Raw genomic sequence first — 18,893 nt, 5'->3', positions numbered from 1 at the left:
CTATTGTTATTTTTGGGGTCGACATTTCAAGCGACGATCTGTATTAGAGCCGTTATAGTATATCAAAATTAACATATACAATGTTAGGGAGTCCTTAATAGAGCGAAACGGCACCTAACGTTGGCAATATTAATTATATTAAACAAAGCACAGTTTTGACAAAGACGTGGAACACTGCGCCTATCTCTGAACCGGGACTCCCAAATCTACTTCTTCTTGCTGTTTGGATCTCCTGGGTCTATGGGAGAAATTTGATTCACTTTGTATTTTGTTCCTTATATTCCGTGAGGACAGCGCTCTGAGAAACTGTTTGAGATGATCGCGTAATCCTGAATTCCTCGGCCAATTCATTGTTATTGCCTGGAACCACTCCATGCGCGCAGTCCTATAGAAATAATTCATATCTCATGCCACCTGCAGCTATTTCCATTTCACAGAATTTCCCAAACGGTTGACTTGTATTTGTTTGCAATTTCCCTTCGAGAGCGATCTACACCCTACGTTCAATATTGGAAAAACAACGTTAGGAAGAAAATTTCCTAAAGCCATCTAAATTGGTCATTATTATATTGATTGGGCATTATTGCAGCATTTGTTAGTTTGGTCATTACTATGGGTAGACCAGTACTTTCGATTAGGTACTTGATTCTAAACAGGTACAAGAGGGTACGGGGCGACGGGGTAGTTCAGGGTAAAATAAAAACCAAAAATTCATTTCTCTTGGCTAAGAGATAATATTTTTTTATTGTTTTATTTCTTAGTTGGGTGGACGAGCTCACAGCCCACTTGGTGTTAAGTGGTTACTGGAGCCCATAGACATCTACAACGGAAATTCGCCACCCACCTTGAGATATAAGTTCTAAGGTCTCAGTATAGTTACAACGGCTGCCCCACCCTTCAAACCGAAGCGCATTACTGCTTCACGGTAGAAATAGGCAGGGCGGTAGTACCTACCCGTGCGGACTCACAAGAAGTCCTACCACGCAAACTGTAATTTTGCGGGTTTGATTTATATATTATATGACATATATAATCATATACAAATTTATACACAATTATCAGAGAAAAAGAAGAATATAGTATATTATAAGTATAAGAGAATAGTATAATGCACTGAACATCCTAGATTGCGAGTCAAACTTTTAAGTTTCCGCCAATTCATTCAGCAAAAGTTGCTGAGCCTTTATTTTGAATGTTATGCGATCAGTGATCATCCTAATATTATGTGTCTAATAGGTATTTAAATGCGCTAAATTCTCAAAATTTCAAAAATTTCATTACTGCTATTGCTATGTGTCTCGGTAGCAGCTATCAAACATGACTATTTACAGCGAAGCAGTCATGTTTTCCAGTTCGAAAGCCGGCAAACACAAACAAAACTCCGTAGTCATTTGTTAAGGAGAGTCATTTATTTAAGAATTTAATATAACATAAGATCATAGAGCATAAGCTTCGCTCCTCATCTCCTTCTCACTACATTATTCAGATTCATTTTACACAGGAGGCTTGCAGCTTACCATACACTAAGTGGTGAATCTTAAACCTGTAGAAGTCACAGCCACAGACAGAGAATGTATTTATTAGTCATCTTCAGACATGAGGTGGAAATTTAATTAGTACGGTAGTAAACAAATTTTAAGATTGGCTTCAAATCTATTGCGCCTAGCTGATATAAACACATATTCTAGCAATTCATTTTATTCATTTACATAATGTACGATAAAACTGGTAAGCATTAATTAAGCGATGGAGTTACTAAATAAAGAACCAAACTATTTTTTTATAAAATATTTACTATTTTAGAAAGTTACAAGTAAACATAACTTAAATTAATAAATAAATAATGGTCTAATGAAACATTTTAACGACTAATGCAGTGATCATTAGAATGAAGGATGAGGTAACGGTGGTTGATGAGCTCCTAGCCAACAGGAAGTTATAAATGTCAGTGGCTTCAGCGTTGCCCCATTCGAGGTTGCTGATGGCAGAATTAATGACAGAAACTCCTGTGGAGAAGGCGGTGCCGAGAGCTAGCTGGTTGGCGTATACCCAAGATTGGAACTGTAAGGAGAATTTGAATTGTTATGCTTCCTCTAGGATTAAGAAGGATAAACGAGTTATATGTTTGATACTTATTAGATATAATTGTCTTTAAATCTTCTGTAATACATGAGTAAGCATCATCATCAGCCTGCGGCAGTCCACTGCTGGACATAGGCCTCGCCCAAAGCTCGCTACCGAACCCGATCTTCGGTTCTACGCATCTAGTCATTGCCAAGCTGCCTTGCGCAGGTCGTCACTCCATCTGGCAGCAGGGCGTCCTACACTACGTTTGCCGGTTCGCGGTCTCCACTCCAGAACACGTCTACCCCAATGGTTATCGGCTTTGCGGCATATGTGACCAGCCCACTGCCACTTCAGCTTACTGACTCTGCGAGCTATATCAATCAAATTGGTTTTCGCCCAAATGACTTCATTACGTATTCGGTCTCGCAATGACAAACCAAGCATCGCTCGCTCCATAGCTCGCTGAGTAACTTTTGGTCGGTGGACTACTCGCACGGTCAGCGTCCACGTTTCGGCTGCGTAGGTAAGCACGAGTAAGTAACCTGAAGTGTATTCACGAATGCTCACTGTGACTGGCTTATCAACAATGCATTCATGTATACATATATTAGCGACAGAATGTGCAACAGTACGCTCTAGCGTATTAGTTGATCTTCAATAAACTAAAAAAGCCGTATCATTGTCATCAACTTTTGTATCTTAACACGTTAACAGTCCGGTGTTACGTATGTGGTACACGGTGAGCGGTTCCGCCGAGTTCGTGTACCCTATGAGGTACACGAGCCGATGTGTTTCTCTACGGGGCCTAGATCCACGGACTTGTCAAATTAGTTAGTGTTTTCTTTGTGGACTTGTGGCCAAGGATCTAATAAATGGAAAAAGTCGAAAACATGTCATATTTTTTTAAAATTCTTAGTATAGCAACACGACATAAAAAAACTTAGAAAAAAGATACAAATTTTAATTGGTGAACTAAAAGTTTAGAAAAACAAACAAGGCAATATGCTTTTTTTGCAAATTTTACATTGCGTTGATACCCTTTTGGCTTTGGTCTGTGCATATGGAGCAAGTCGACCTTCATCAAGAAGGTTTTGGCAGCATCCCACGTATCGTCTTCGGATGAATCGAGATTCTTTCTTGCCCAAAAACTCCAAAAAATGTGTCTTTCTCAGCGGCGTAACTTGAACTTGAACGTTTCATGTGCTGCTAGAATACTTTTCTCTCCTTCTCTCTTTCGGTAAACCTTTTCTCTTATTGTGCCACAGAGGTCTGTATTGCGAGAAAGCATAAATTCTGTCAAAGGGTCGCTCGTGTAGTAGTTGTCAGTTATCATGCAGCCACCTTCATCAAGTAAACCTTCTGCCAATGTTACTACTAAACTTCCGGAGGTATCCAAACCAAAAACTTGCACATTTTGACCATTGTAAATTTGGTATCCCCAAGTGTTCTGCAGAGCATAGTTTATAGATCTTCATGATATATTTATATATTTGAGGGTATGTATTAGCGGAAAAGTAGTCTGCCGCGGAAGTGTACCATCGATATGGTAATAAACTAACCATACATACGTCTACTGGAACACTCATGAGCCTGTGGTACACGTTAAAGATACCCGGTAATTTAAATCATAAGTCCGTGTACCGCCCCCTGTACACGGGTATATCCGGGGTCAACGACCATATTTTGTTACTTTTAATGCATCAGCCGATAGGTGGACATCTCATAATGGCCAAAAAATATATAATCACACTTGGACATATGGCGTGTTTCGGAACGCTTGTATAGGGACTGTTAACGTGTTAAGCCTACAAAACGCAGCAACTAATTACCGAATTGATATTTTTTTCTTTAAATTCTGTTATTTTAATTACCTCTCTTATTATTGCGAAATCAGTTAGGAACCCAGATATTGCATTAACAGCTGTGACGAGACGAGCTTCACCTCCGTAGCTGAAACAAAAACTTGCTTGTTAGGGAAAAATGATAATTTTCAATTAACCTTGAAGCAGATACCATTATTAACAAATAATGACAACGAACCTTCATTTTGTAATAAAATTGTAAGTAAAATATTTCCGATTTTAATAAATTTAAAATAGGGATGAGTAGGGATTTACAGATGAGTTCACAAGCTACATAATACCGAATGGTTATCAAAGCATATTATGAGCATCAAAAGATGAACGACCTTGAGTGTGCTAGTAGAAATAGATAGATTATTGGAAAATCTGAAAAAGATGAGTGGTATTATGGTCGTACCTGGTGCGAATAGCCGCAAAGTTTTGATACAGGAAGTTGAGAACGATAGGCAAATTCTCCCTGTTGCCTTGTAGAGCATAACTAAAGGCGTTCGTACGGTCGTGGATGCGGATCCTATCGTTGTGCATTGACTGGAACATGTAACTGAAAGGAAAACAACAATTTTTCATCACTAAAGTTCGAGGCTTCCTTCCAATGAGAATTGTAGGCCTAATGCTTCCATAAATGTATAATTACCGTTGCTTGCATGCTTTTTTTTTTTTTTTCCACAGGAGAAAATCGCCGGATCCCCACCCGCGCGGCAGGTGGGGTATGTGGGAGTTGAACCTCACTAAAAACTCCTGCCGCTCACAACCGGCACCCTACCTCGGACCGGGCCGGAGCCCAGTCGGGGCTATTGAAACGGCGGGACAGGGTTGACGCAGAGCACATTACATCCATCCCACCGTCCCACGGACGCCGGACCGGTGGCCGCCAGCGACACGACCACCGGTTCCCTCATTCAGCGGGCCGAGAGCCCGCTTTGATGGCGCCGCGTTACACCTTCCCCCAGAGCGGTCGGGGGAACCCGGCTTCCTATTGCGGGTGAGCGTGCAAAGCACGCCACCCCACGTCTGGGTCTCTCCCCGCACAAAACGGGTGGGACCCCTAGCTCTTAGGGGGCCAGGTCACGGATACGACCCCGGTCCCGACCCCCTGCTCGGCGGCGGCGGGTTTCTGCGTAGTGAGGAGATTGCTTGCATGCTTAGAAATAATTGGCCTTATAATACAACATCACCATAAAAAGATTATAGAATCAGTCGCTCGTTGAAAGTCTACCTTCTATTAATATCTGTTCAGATTTGAATAAGTAACTTTGTTCTTATCGGCTAAAGAAGATTAATTAACACATGGCAATAATTCTGCACAGTCTACATTATTTTTTAAATAAATGCCTTCCTATGGATCCATTCAATCAATTCCGAATATTCCAAATCCCAAATAATATTTTTGTTTTGGTAGAGAAAACGAAGTAATCATAGATAATTGCAGTTCATCAAAGATAATTTCAAATCAAGTAAATAATTTTCCAAATTAATGGTTAATGGCACATCTTAAATAATCTAAATAGATTGGGAAATCCCAACCATAAGAAATTAATTCTTATAGCGAGTTTTTTTCTCTAAACTTAATTAGCCATACGCGTAAGTTCCAATTTTGAAACTTGTACTAAGGTACTACAATCATCCCTATTTATAATGTTTGATGGAATCCTTGCTTTAGCAAGTGTGCAATTTTGCATATAGGATAGCCGTTATCATAAAATCTAGCTAAAGAAGTTCTCTCTGCAGAGTCTATAGATACAGTATCTGTCCAACTTCAATAATGCAATTGTAGATTTTGAATTTAAAAACAAGAATTGGTTGTTAAATCTGAACATACTGTTGCAATGAGTTTGTGTCTCTAGTACAAGCGAGAGCTCGCAGCATAACGACCATGTCGGCTGTGTTCTGGGAAGCATTGTACCGCTCGAAGAGGAAGTTGTAGTCACTGGAGTTGCCTTGACGAACACCAACACAGTACACGTAGCGCCGAGAATTCACTGGGACCCTAAAAAAACGATTATTTTCAAATTTTTTATCAGCTAAGTTAAAACTACATTACATCTTCTTTTTATTAAACACAAATTCGTGCAGTCCAGCAGACGTGGTGGTAAGTAGTCGCCATCACTTATGGCATCAGCATTTTGGAAAAGGCAATCCATTGCCTATTAGAATTATTTTTATTTACTTCATTTTGTTCATTCGACTACCGTGCCAAATATACTACTGATTGTGTATTGCATGGATCTACTTGTATATGCTTATACTTAACAGAACAGTGGTAGGAATATTCAAAAAGTCGCGCGTTCAAGACCAGTTACACTTAAATAGCTTTTCCAAACAGTTACTTATGAACCAGAATATGGGAATGTGATTTTACACAGATAGGTACAACCATCTTGTTTAATCCTAATTCACAGTGGGACAATCATCATACAATTAAACACTTTCCTTCACATTTCATCTCAGGGCACCTATGGGCCCCAGCTAGGGAAGTTTAAAGATTTCCCCTATATTCTTTCCCTTAAGTTTAGTAAGTGCAAGTTCCATGAGCACTTGCTATTCTGCTCTATTACTCTACCTTCACCTATTAAAAATTTTCGAGCTTATGAGTAAGTAGTAAAGAACCCAATATCAATTTAGATAAATATCTATTAATTTATGATATTCAAGTCCACCCAAACGCGAATCGACTGAGCTGGCGCAAGATAGTTTACGAGAAAGTCATTCAGAGAGACCATGATCCTCAGCATTGAGGATCATCGGCTCAAAGAGGTCATAATATTGCAGCACGTCACAAAACCGTTGATTGGCATAAATGGCGTTGTGTATACCACCAGCCTGCCACCTATGAAATCAAACGGTACTCACAAATTGGTCGGATTGTTCCTAAACTGTCTCCATTTCTGAAGACTGTCGCTGATGCAGCCGGAATGCCCGAGGTTGCAGGCGAGGTTCAAGATCTGCATTCTGTTGAGAATGGTTGATGTGGAGTCGGTTGCGCGTTCGTTGTATCCCAGGTGATTGATCACGTTTCTAAGAAGATCCAGAGTGTAAGCCTGCAAGTCAAATACGTAAACTTATTTATTTATGCACACATAGGGACGGTACGATAAATCGATTCGCGTGCCCTTGGCTGTCTTTTAAGGGCAATTAATATTCTTCCAATGCAATTGAGGTTCATATTTGTGATTCTAGGATATTCACCGGTTGGTATGGAATCAGCTGTTTTAGTTCCACAAATATAAATATCGAATATACGAATCTTCATCATGGCTCACGGGACATCTTGTATTTCGTATTGGAAAAAAATTACAAAAATTACACTGAATACTATAATGTGATGCACACAATGTTATGTCTACACCGCTCTGGCCAAAATGATATCATATTAATTGGACTAGCAGCTCGGCGTGGAAGGATCGCTGCGGCCGCGTCAGTTTGTACAGAAGAATTGCGTGATTTGTAGGCCAGATTTTTCTTACATTTTTTCTGTACACGACTGTAGATAAGATAGCAATTATAATTGTTTTTATTAGTAAAGTATTTAATGAACGAACAAGTATATAGCGACTTACATACTGTAGTGTTTTAGATGGGGATATATTACGTTGTCACCCTTTGTGTTTTAATATTGAAAATTTTTGTACTAATGAGCTTTACTATATCGCCACTCTCATCTTATTGGTCTCAGATGAATCACATAAAATTGCAATCTATCTATATATATAAAAATGAATTGCTGTTCGTTAGTCTCGCTAAAACTCGAGAACGGCTGGACCGATTTGGCTAATTTTGGTCTCGAATTATTTGTGGAAGTCCAGGGAAGATTTAAAAGGGTAGGATTTAGATAGATATGAAAATGCTCGAAATTAAATAAGCAAATAGCAATTTTGCTTTTCCTTTGATGTGTCCCCCGTCGAACGGAATCCTTTTGTTTGTTTTAAGTTTATTTTATACAAAAGTTTAGGTATTTTATTTATCGATTGAAGCACTACGAAATCTGCCGGGTGAGCTAGTTCAATAATAAATAATGATAAAATAACTAATAGTCTGTCAATGGCAAGAGAAGAATTGAACTTAGATACAGTGTCAATATAGGAAAACACTCGATTAGTTACTCACTGTGAAAGCTTCATGCGCTTGAGGCAAATGTTCCAGTCTCCTGCGAATCCATTCGAGTTGCGTGATAGCGCCAGCCCAAACGTAATAGTCTCTCTCATTTTCCAGGAATGATAACACGTCGAAAGCGCGAGACGTGGTGATCTTACCAGCTCGAATGAAGAACAAAACGTCGTTGACGATCTAAAAAAGAAATTAATATAATTTCGAATGATCTTTCGAAAGATCTAAATGGTTCCTTTAATAATTCTATCCCCTTTAAATTAAATACGCCAGTACGTGTATGCGATTATGGATTATGCAAATGTGCACAACAATTTCACGAACACTAAATTCTACCTGAGATTATGATTTTAATTGTTCAGTTCTTAACTATATTTTAATTGTAACTATACTTGAGACCTTAGAACTTATATTTCAAGGTGGGTGGCGCATTTACATTGTTGATGTCTATGGGCTCCAGTAACCTCAAGTGGTGGTGGTCATCAGGTGGGCTGTGAGCTCGTCCACCCATCTTAGCAATAAATAAAAAGTTCTTTGTAAGTACTTTATTTTTTTTCCAAAATAGTTGCGAAAATATCATCGCCATTGAAATTGTCTTCGTAAAGTAGAGCCAAAATGATGGTAGTATGTTTACATGTACACATAATACTAAGTTATATAGTATTAAAATTAAAGGAACATAACGGTTTCATATTCCGGTTTTTTTTATTGCCCTTGTTGGCAGCCGAGTATACGGCCCACCTGATGTTGAGTGGTTTCCGTCGCCCATGGAGTTCAGCAATGCCTGGGGCAAAGCCAAACCGCTGCCTACGGTATTTGGAATACACTACACGTTACGTCACGGAACACAGACGTCTCTTAAGTATAATAAAAAAAAAATTGACTCGTGATTAAGCCGTCAGATAAATTTCAGTTAAAGATGTTATAGTTTATCGCTTTATTACTTACTTGAGCTCTGTTTAGTTTGTGAACTGCCTCTCTGTTGGTTCGGAGGAAAGCAGCAATTCGCTGCCAAGTGCTGTCGTCATAGTTGACACGGTACAAACCTGTTGAAGTGGATTGAATTTTTCAATTTACTTTTGGAACCTGACCACGCTCCACTGTGACTGGTAAGGAACACTGCTAACTGTTTTAAAAAGACGTCCTGTTGCGTGAGCTATCTCGTGTATCACCCGATGCGTACTTTGATAGTATTACGACAAAAGCCTAAAGCATGAAGTCCCGTAGCTGCCACCAAAGTTAAAATCGTTTGAAACTTTAAGCTTTAAAAGTCAAAGATAACAAATACCGAATTTCATAATAATAAATTGTTTACCAGATTGAGCGATGTTCAACATCACCCAGTGTTGGCCGGCGTTACCCTGGATGTTGACAGTTCTGGTGTTCATAATTAAGCTGGGTCTGGTGTTGGAGAAATTACGGGTCGTTGCATCAGTCCAGGTGATAGGAATTCGCCAAAGCTGGTCTCGTGATCCAGTGAGGAGGAAACGCTCCTAGTAGATAAAAAAATAGGTTGAAAGAAAAAAGCATTTCCTAAAATTAAGGGCATTTATACTTATTATTTATATCCTTATATATATCAAGGTTAAATATGCTAGAGTAGAGGGGGAAGAGGTCGACCGAGTGTGTGAATAACGATATGAGAGAGAGAGAGGAGTGAGTGTTGAAATGATGGCTGATAGAAGAGAATGGAAGAGAAAAATTAACTGTGCCGACCCCACCTAGTGGGATAAGGTGGAGAAGAAGAAGATCAAGGTTAAATGTGCTCACAGTTTTAAGGTACTCCATTCGAAACTATTAGTTAATTTACCGTTTTTTTTTTTTTTTTTTTTGTTGCCTTTGTAGGCAGACTAGCATACGGTCCACCTGATGGTGAGTGGTTACCGTCGCCCATGGACTTCAGCAATGCCAGGGGCAGAGCCAAGCCGCTGCCTACCAACCTATCGTGTTATAAAAGTGTTTATTGGGTTGATTGTCCTTGGGTATTGAGATGAGTGTTTTCTTAGTTTTCTTAGACTTTAATAATCAATGTATATCTAACAGTGCAAAATTGAATTGATTACGTCTCACTAGCTTATTGTTAAAATAGCACTTGGCAAATAAAATAGCACTTGAAATAGCACGTTGAACGCCATGGGGCCCACCGCTCGGCCTAGCGAACTATAAATACCATTCGGGCCGAGCCAAAATCAAGGAATCAGTAATTTTAATCAACTTAAAATTTTCATTTTAAAATTTATAAAATGCCATAATTTGCACGGAAGATAAAAATTTGCTACGTTTACCTTCTAGTTTTTAAAATATTTTAAAAGGCTTGATAAAAACCACAACTTTCTATTGGACTTGAAAACTAAGGCGTTAGGTTCGGCTAAAGGGCCACATGGCTTACTTCCATACGCGTTTTGTTTGATAGCTGCAATATGTGGCTTTTAGCTGCTCATATATCCCGTCGCCGACCACCTGACCTGGATTTGGTACTACAAAAACGCGTATCAACTACCAGTTGACACGGGCCCTCTTTATATTGAAACTTGGCTGTCTCTGTTTGTCTAAGGTCTACTTGTATTTTACTATCTTACTTCTCTGTAAAATTATCTACCTACTTAAACCAAAGACGTTGAAACCCTCACGCGGCTCATAGTCCTCATAGTCCGAACGGCTCAGTACCGTGGGCTGAATGAAAATACTCAATTTTTCATGTGGCGTTCAACGTGTTAATTGACTTAATCTCTAACTTATATGTGACCTTAGAAACTGTACCTGAGTCAAAGTGATAACGCCATTGTTTGTGTTAAATTCTACATTAATGACGGGTGACCCTGGATTTTGGACCCAGCTGTCTAGAATTTCTCCGACATCGACGTTAGGGAAGTCACGAGCGAAAACGTGGTCTTCAGAGGCAGCTCTTCTCAAAGCGGCGTACAAGTCCGCAGGAGTACCAATGCCGTAAGCACTGTCAATGTGTGGAAGTAATATTACAACTACATAGTATAAAACAAAGTCGCTTTCTCTGTCCCTATATCCCTATGTATGCTTGAATCTTTAAAACTACGCAACGGATTTAGATGCGGTTTTTTTTAATAGATAGAGTGATTGAAGAGGAAGGTTTGTATGTATAATAACATCTATTAAATAGTGGAGAAATCAATAATAAATTACAGTTTCCGAAGCGAAGCGAGGGCGGGTCGCTAGTTCAAAGATAATAAAAATCATAAGGCATGCTCATTGGGGCCGATAGTATAATATTAATGTCAAGAGTCGTAAGTTCAACATTAAGGCAATACTATCATTTTGTTAGTTTGTCCTAATTTTTGGTTTAGCTTAATATTATGGATAATATTTGTTAACGCTTTTTTTTTGTATTTAATAATTTTAAAATATTTCCCTATTACTTGTTGGATTCCCTGTTTGGACTACTTAAGTCTTATCTATATGTCTCAATACTCGCAACGTTATTATTTCATCAGTTTAGTAAAAGTTAACAAAACAACATAAATCTACAATCATGTGCCAGATAGTAATTTTAATAATAATTGTAAATAGACATGCTTTAACAAAAACTAACTTCAAATAGAAAAAAAAGATATTCCAAAACAAATTAATATACACTAAAAACAATAATCATCGAAATCGGTTGGCGTGATATTGAGTTATTGAGTTATTCATCTATTTGTCGCGCACGTACTTAATGCAAATTTAAGACTTATATGGTTTTCTCATGGATATCATTATCAAAACTGGACTAAATTGGATCACACGGGAAGCGTCAGCTTTCTAATAAAAAAATAATCATCAAAATCGATTCACCCACCCAAAAGTTGTGTGGTAACAAACATTAAAAAAAAATATACAGTCGAACTGAGAACCTCCTCTTTTTTTGAAATCGGTTAAAAAGTACACGTACTTGTCTCTGAGGTAGTATCTCAGGCCGTTCCTGAAAGTTCTGGAACCGAGGAAATGCTCCATCATCCTGAGAACCGAAGCGCCCTTGGCGTAGCTTGTTGTACTGAAGTGGGAAGAGATCGATGAATTATTAGACACTTCGGTCCAGTTCATCGGCGTCGCACCAGTTCCGGCATCCCACGTCAGAGCACTGTGTACGTAGTCCACAACAAATTGGTCGTCTAGTTCCAAAGAAGGATCCGCCTGAGAAACAAAAAAATACTCATTAACTATGGTCTCCATGTAATATTCCCATTTACTGGTTCTGAGTCCATTCAAATATTCAAAATAAACGTTGTGAAGATGATAAATATTAAAAATATCACATGTTCCTTCCCCACCTTCAAAACACTCTCCTGTAAAATTAGTAAGTTTTGAGATTTTACAGTTTTAACCCGAGAAGACGATATATGCAAAAATAAACTGTAACAGAATTTATACGTACGTAATGAGCACCGAAGTATTCGTAGAAGCTAGCAAAGGACTCGTTGAGCCACAAGTTGCTCCACCAGAAACATGTGACAAGGTTGCCGAACCACTTGTGAGCTAATTCGTGAGCCATGATGGTGGCGATGAAGATCTTATTGATTAAATTCGTGTGCTGTGGATCGTAGAGCAGGTACGCTTCTCTGAAAATGCAATAACGTGTAAATCTAAAATATATAAGAAAAGAAGTGGGTCACGGTCAGATTTCCACGGTGAAGGAATAGCATCGTGTAATAAAAATCAAACCCGCTTAATTATAATTTGGGTAATTACTGGTGCTAGGACGTCTTGTGAGTCCGCACGGGTAGGTACTACCGCCCCGCCTATTTCTGCCGTGAAGCAGTAATGCGTTTCGGTTTGAAGGGTGGGGCAGCCGTTGTAACTATACTAACACCTTAGAACTTATATCTCAAGGTGTGTGGCGCATTTACGCTGTAGATGTGTATTGGCTCCAGTAACCACTTAATACCAGGTGTACTGTGAGCTCGTCCACTCATCTAAGCAATAAAAAAAGACTCAGAAAGACCTGCTGCTTCGTGATAATATAGACAGAAAGGTAATGAATGATAAGTATAATAGATTTAATTTTTTCAACAGTAAGCTGTTCTTAAATCTCAACGAATATTTGCTAACTTATTATTAAAATTAAACAATTTCATCTTAGTTAATTACGTAATACCACTACCAGGCTTATATATAACTTCTAGATTATTAGATTTTACAAATATGTTCGATTTCCAAATGAAGATTACCTGTAGTTAACCATTCCCCAGTTCTCCATCGCACCAGATGGGAAATCAGGTAAGGCAATGTGATCGTTCTTCATAATCGTACCCTGACCCATCTCGTGGTACAAGATTCCAAAGTAATCATCAAGTTTGTCGGTAATCTTCAAACCGATTTTGGCGGCATATTCATGTTGAGACGTTACACCTTGGCGAGAAATTATTCCGAATGGACGAGAGTCGGTACCGGTGAGACTGGTTTCAACAAAATCGCTTACGTGGAACGCTACCAAGTAAGAAGAGACGATGGGAGTTGGGAAGAACGTCTCTTTGACGCGGTTGGTAGAAGGGCTGTTGGTGAAAGAAAAAAATTAATTAAGGTAAATGATGGTAAATCCAAACTTCGAACAAAGGTACGCGCATCTATGACTTATGAACATTTATGAAGTGACGTTGATGTTTCCTGGTATTGTATCGTCTTCTGTCGGTTTCGCAGCCCGTTTGGTCTTAAATCCTCATACTGGAACCCATAGACGAAAGAACACCATTCATCCGGGAACTTAGGTCAAAGTCACCATTTTATAATTTCAAGAGCAAGAAAACTGTTAATGTATTGCGAATTTGGTACCAGAATTTTCGTTATGGTGTCGAAGGCTCTTTACGTGGAAACAAAAACAATCGATTATTATAATAATAAAAAAAATACTTGCGTTTCTGTGTTAGATATAGGCATGTTCGAGTATGTCGGACTAAGGCTCCTGTCTCGGGTGATTGAAATGATGTATATTGATTTAAACTGGGGCTCGTCGAAGCACGGGAAGGCCTTCCTAGCATGGAATGGCTGGAATTGTGTGGTAGCATAATATCTGAAAGAATACAGTTTTATTTGTAACATAGTCCATCAGATTAAGATATTAATAAAAAAATTCTAGAAGTTTTTATTGAAAGTAGCACGATTTTACTTATTAACGCCAATCTAATTTCAAACGTTCTACGTTCTAAATTCAAGCTAATATGGTATTTTCTGATAAACTGGAATTACGTATGATACTAGAGCTCAGTACTACCCTACTACTCATTCTATCCTAGGAGATAAAGTACACGAAGACTACCAGTGGTATCTTTCGATACGAATAGAAGTGGCATATTAGGAATCTACCCATGAGACCAGATTGACTACTTAAACGAAAAGATGTATGTGATGTACCCGAAATCTACTCACCTGAGCTGATTGTTGACGTAATAGTAACCTCGGTAAAAACCTCTATCAACAGGATTGGTATTGATTTGACCGCGATACCTCACTGTGACGGTGTAATTACCAGCAGCGATTGGTTGGGCGAGGTTGATCAGCAGGAGCTCGTAATGTCTGTCAATAGTGAACGGATCCGGGAATTTTAATCCCACTGGATCACCACGGGCGGTAACCAAATTCACACCCTGGATAGAGACCACGTTCTGGTGGAACACGATCTGTTCAATGTTGCTCGCTAGAACCTAGAAATTAACGTTTAATTCATTTTTGTCTTGGAACTATCTAAAAAAATCTCATTCTCTAGCCAGATAAGTATACGGTTTAATCTCGCGTTTGTTTTAATTTTAAAAGTTTTCAACATATTTATTGTTTGTACTAGCTGACCCGGCAGACTGACTTCGTAGTGCCTCAACCGAGAATTAAAAGACCTAAACTTTTGTATAAAATAAACTCCAAAAAAAAAAACAAAAGGAATCCGTCCGACGGCGGACACATCTAAGAAAAAACAAAATTGTTATTTTTATTTAATTCCGAGCATTTTCATATTTATCTACCTTTTAAACCTTCTCGGGACTTCCAGAAATAGTTCAAAATTAGCCAATCGGGCTAATCCGTTCTCGAGTTTCAGCGAGACTAACGAACAGCAATTCATTTTTATATATATGATGAAAGGGGTTCACAGCCCGCCAGGCGCCAAGTGGTTAACGAAGCCCATAGACAACTTGAATACCGCCACCCACCTTGGATATAAAGTACTAAACGTTAATGGATGTTAATTGTAATTTAACTGACATACTCTTCTTTATATCTTTTGGGTTTTCGTAATGTGTACGATTGGAAGAGGCTATGCTATAATGAGTATTGGGATCAGCAGTGACAGACCTACCAATTTCCTAACTGAATGACATTTTAATGTCTAGTCGACTAATATACAAAACGCTTGGCTTGGCTCGCTGCGAACCTAGTGTTAAGGAATTTTAAACTGGAACAAACAAATGATTCCGTATCCAACGACCAAGGCTAGGATTTCCTTATGTCGATATAAGAGGCACACAGACAAGACCACAAAAACCAACTTAAGTAAAAAATACAAAATATGTTCTGCCATGGTATCGACTCCGGTTGAATTTCGGACATGAATTTCGTGGTACAATCAGAATCGCTAACCTTTTGACGAGTAAAATACATGGTTTCGTGACATAATAAACAAGATGGTAATACCTAGGTGTGCGATCTCAGGAATTCCTCTAAAAACCCAAATAAAAACAATGAAGTCTGCCCGTGAAAAACCTCATATTTTCAGCCTTCAAAAACATATAAGTCAAGGTTACCATAAAATTTCCTTTATATTTACTATCTGATATGATCGGCACAAATAATCCTGATTATCGCTAAATGTGACAAAACCTAAATTTTATCGAAAGTATGATTAAAGTGTTGTAAAGTCATTCGATAAAAACGAGTTCGGTGTCTGAATAGCGATTACTGCAGTAACGTCGACGACTAATAAAATAAAAACTAAAGGAATTTGATTGATGATGATTATGGAATTCGACAAAAAATAATGGAATTAATATTATTTTATCGTCGAAGTCGTCGTGGCCTAAAGGATAAGACGTCCGGTGCATTCGTATGTAGCGATGCACCGGTGTTCGAATCCCGCAGGCGGGTACCAATTTTTCTAATGAAATACGTACTTAGCAAATGTTCACGATTGACTTCCTCGGTGAAGGAATAACATCGTGTAATAAAATCAAACCCGCAATATTATAATTTGCGTAATTACTGGTGGTAGGACCTCTTGTGAGTCCGCACGGGTAGGTACCACCGCCCCTCCTGTTTCTGCCGTGAAGCAATAATGCGTTTCGGTTTGAAGGGTGGGGCAGCCGTTGTAACTATACTGAGACCTTAGAACTTATATCTCAAGGTGTGTGGCGCATTTACGTTGTAGATGTCTATGGGCTCAAGAAACTACTTAACACCAGGTGGGCTGTGAGCTCATCCACACATCTAAACAATAAAAAATAAAAATAAAGTGTGATAGGATACGAGTTTTGGACCCGCTCATCGGTCTAACTTAGTGATGATTATCGCAACATATCTCTTGTATGCTTCTATATAGTTATTCTAATGGTTTGACTCTGCAATGCAAATCTTTGTATTACTGTAATTATTTCGTTTGATTGAATGAAATCAAGCTTAATTAATCATTAATTAATCATTTTATCATTATTTTTTCGTACGCTTTTTTCCATTTCTCCAAGGTTGGCCGAAATATAACGGCCTGCTTATTATAAGCAACATTGTGTTCATATTTAGAGTCAAGAAATTTTTTCGGTAAAATTTTAAGCAAACCAACACGGTCAATTAAACCTAATAATCTGAATGAACAATTTGAAGAAAGGTTATCAATGAAAATTTAGACGACGCCTGACGTAGTAATTCAAATAATAATTTGCTTAAATACTTTCAGCGTTTTAGAGTGAAGAGTGCACTTTTTTTTTTTAAATTTTTACGGGTTCTGCTCTAATGTTAATAGAGTAAGTCTTTCGTCGGATAGATGTGATGTGTCTTTCGAGAATTTAGGATAGTCTCCTCATTCGATATTGCACCTTGCGTTTTCACACCTGACACCCGTATTCCAATTAGTCTACACAAAAATGTAGGAACAAACCAGCTTTATATTATTTTCTGGTGGCATAGCGGGCCGTAGACTTAATTTAAAAGTGCTTTTAAGATTTACGATAAAAAACCCGAGATTAAACCGTAAAAATAATTTTAATTATTTGCCCCCACTTTAGTTATTACCAGTCCATATATAAAAAGGATTACTACTTTAGTGGAAAAGTACGCATCGACAGACATTACTAACCTCAATATCCATGCTAACGATACCATCAAACCTAGCTTCGTTTAAGAAGACATCTAGGTCCACTCTCATAGTTCTAGGCTGGATAGTGTCGAGGAGTCGGTAAGCTGACTCGGCCACGTTGGTGCTGTAGTCCATCCACTCGAGGTTGGACCTCAGCTCGTCCATGGGGACGGCGAGGCCGGTTCCAATTAGGATACATAGTACAGTGGGCAGCAGCATTGTACCTTTATTGACATTAAAAATATTATATAATCCAATAAATTTGTTAATAGCGGTAGGGCATATTGTAGGTCCACACAGGTGCTAATTTTCTGCTGCAACATAATAGGGTAACTACTTTAGCTTGACTCCATAGTTAAGGGTAGGAATCTTTTACAGAGTATTTAAGTTTTCGACCTCAAATACGAAGGACATTCGCGTCGTGATATCTATGGGCCCATGTAATTCTGTAACACATAGACTGAGAGTTCGTCTATCCAACTATAACTAATAATAAAAAAACAGAATTTCTCTGTTTGTCTGTTATTTTCCTTCCTTTTATTCGTTCGATTCGTTTCATTTATTTTCACAAAAATTCAAACCGATTTAATGCATCATCATACAATTTCTAAGTACTATACTTCCATAAGAAGATAGAAGATTTAAATGCTATGTCATTCCGTGAGTAAGTAAATTAATTAAAAGCAAAATCGAACTCACCCATAGCGCGCAGCTCACCACCGCACGACCAACTAAACTATACAATAAACCAAATTATGTATTTATCATTTATTATCCGTTTATCGTCAGTGAATAATTCTTTTCAACTTATCGGAAACAAGTTCGAAATTATAAATTATCACTAAAGATTAATTTGTAGTATCAATATTTGGAAGTGAAACGTCGGAATGCAGGCCGCACCGAACATACTATACCTTTTTTTCGTACCTAAGCTGATAGCCTTGAGAGGCTATGTCAGCGTAACCCTAACGTACCCTAACGCACTTGACCTAGCCTTTTTTTTCGGGCCTGGGGCCTCCTACGAGATCCCCGCGCCTGAGGGGGCGCGCGAGCTATGTGGAACTTGACGATCTGCTGATGTTGGGAGCAGAGCGCCGGTCCAAAGAGTTTTGAGGTCGTACCGCACTAAACGACTCCCCTGCACTCTTACACCCGACGTACTATCTCCGTCCGGGGTCAGAACCCGGTCCGAGTAGGGGGGTTCCCGCGGTCAACACTACAACCAGACACGCGGCGCCACCCCGAGGACGCCCGACCGACGGGTCGTCGGGGCGATAGTCGACGACCAACGACGCCGATCTCCGCGGAGCACTGGCCTAACCTTACCTAACCTAACACTGGCCCTAGCAAGAGTCGTGCTTCGCAGAATCTACCACCGGATCGGAAACGCGACCCACTGAGAAGATCCGGCGAGAAGCTCAGTGGACTGTAGTGTAAATACCTCAAAAACATATTTCAATTAGTCTTTAAGGAATTTTTCCGTTTTTTTTTTTTGGTATTGTTTATACTTTTTATCGAAATACCCGATCCCCATGCTGCTAAGTGTTTTTTTTATTTTTTATTGCCTACATGTGTGGACG

At 38.9% G+C, this 18,893-nt stretch overlaps 1 protein-coding gene across 2 annotated transcripts; it reads right to left on the bottom strand.

Annotated features, from left to right (window-relative positions):
• Window positions 1-1,387: 1,387 nt before the first annotated feature.
• On the bottom strand, window positions 1,388-18,679 carry Apn4 (aminopeptidase N). Of its 2 annotated transcripts, XM_012697255.3 has the most exons (16): window positions 18,013-18,679; window positions 17,314-17,537; window positions 14,409-14,683; window positions 13,897-14,052; window positions 13,214-13,537; window positions 12,421-12,604; window positions 11,938-12,179; window positions 10,794-10,986; window positions 9,349-9,526; window positions 8,982-9,079; window positions 8,034-8,213; window positions 6,780-6,967; window positions 5,749-5,916; window positions 4,327-4,470; window positions 3,939-4,017; window positions 1,388-2,061 (listed from the first exon to the last, which is right to left on the bottom strand). In XM_012697255.3, exons 1-16 carry the CDS (start codon window positions 18,014-18,016, stop codon window positions 1,849-1,851), a joined length of 2,850 nt encoding a protein of 949 aa, XP_012552709.1. In that variant the 5' UTR covers window positions 18,017-18,679; the 3' UTR covers window positions 1,388-1,848.
• Window positions 18,680-18,893: the final 214 nt, after the last annotated feature.

The sequence above is a fragment of the Bombyx mori genome, chromosome 9 (genome assembly GCF_030269925.1).
Source record: "Bombyx mori chromosome 9, ASM3026992v2".
In the NCBI taxonomy this organism is placed as follows: Eukaryota; Metazoa; Arthropoda; class Insecta; order Lepidoptera; family Bombycidae; genus Bombyx; species Bombyx mori.
This window is presented reverse-complemented; position numbering and strand designations above follow the sequence as displayed.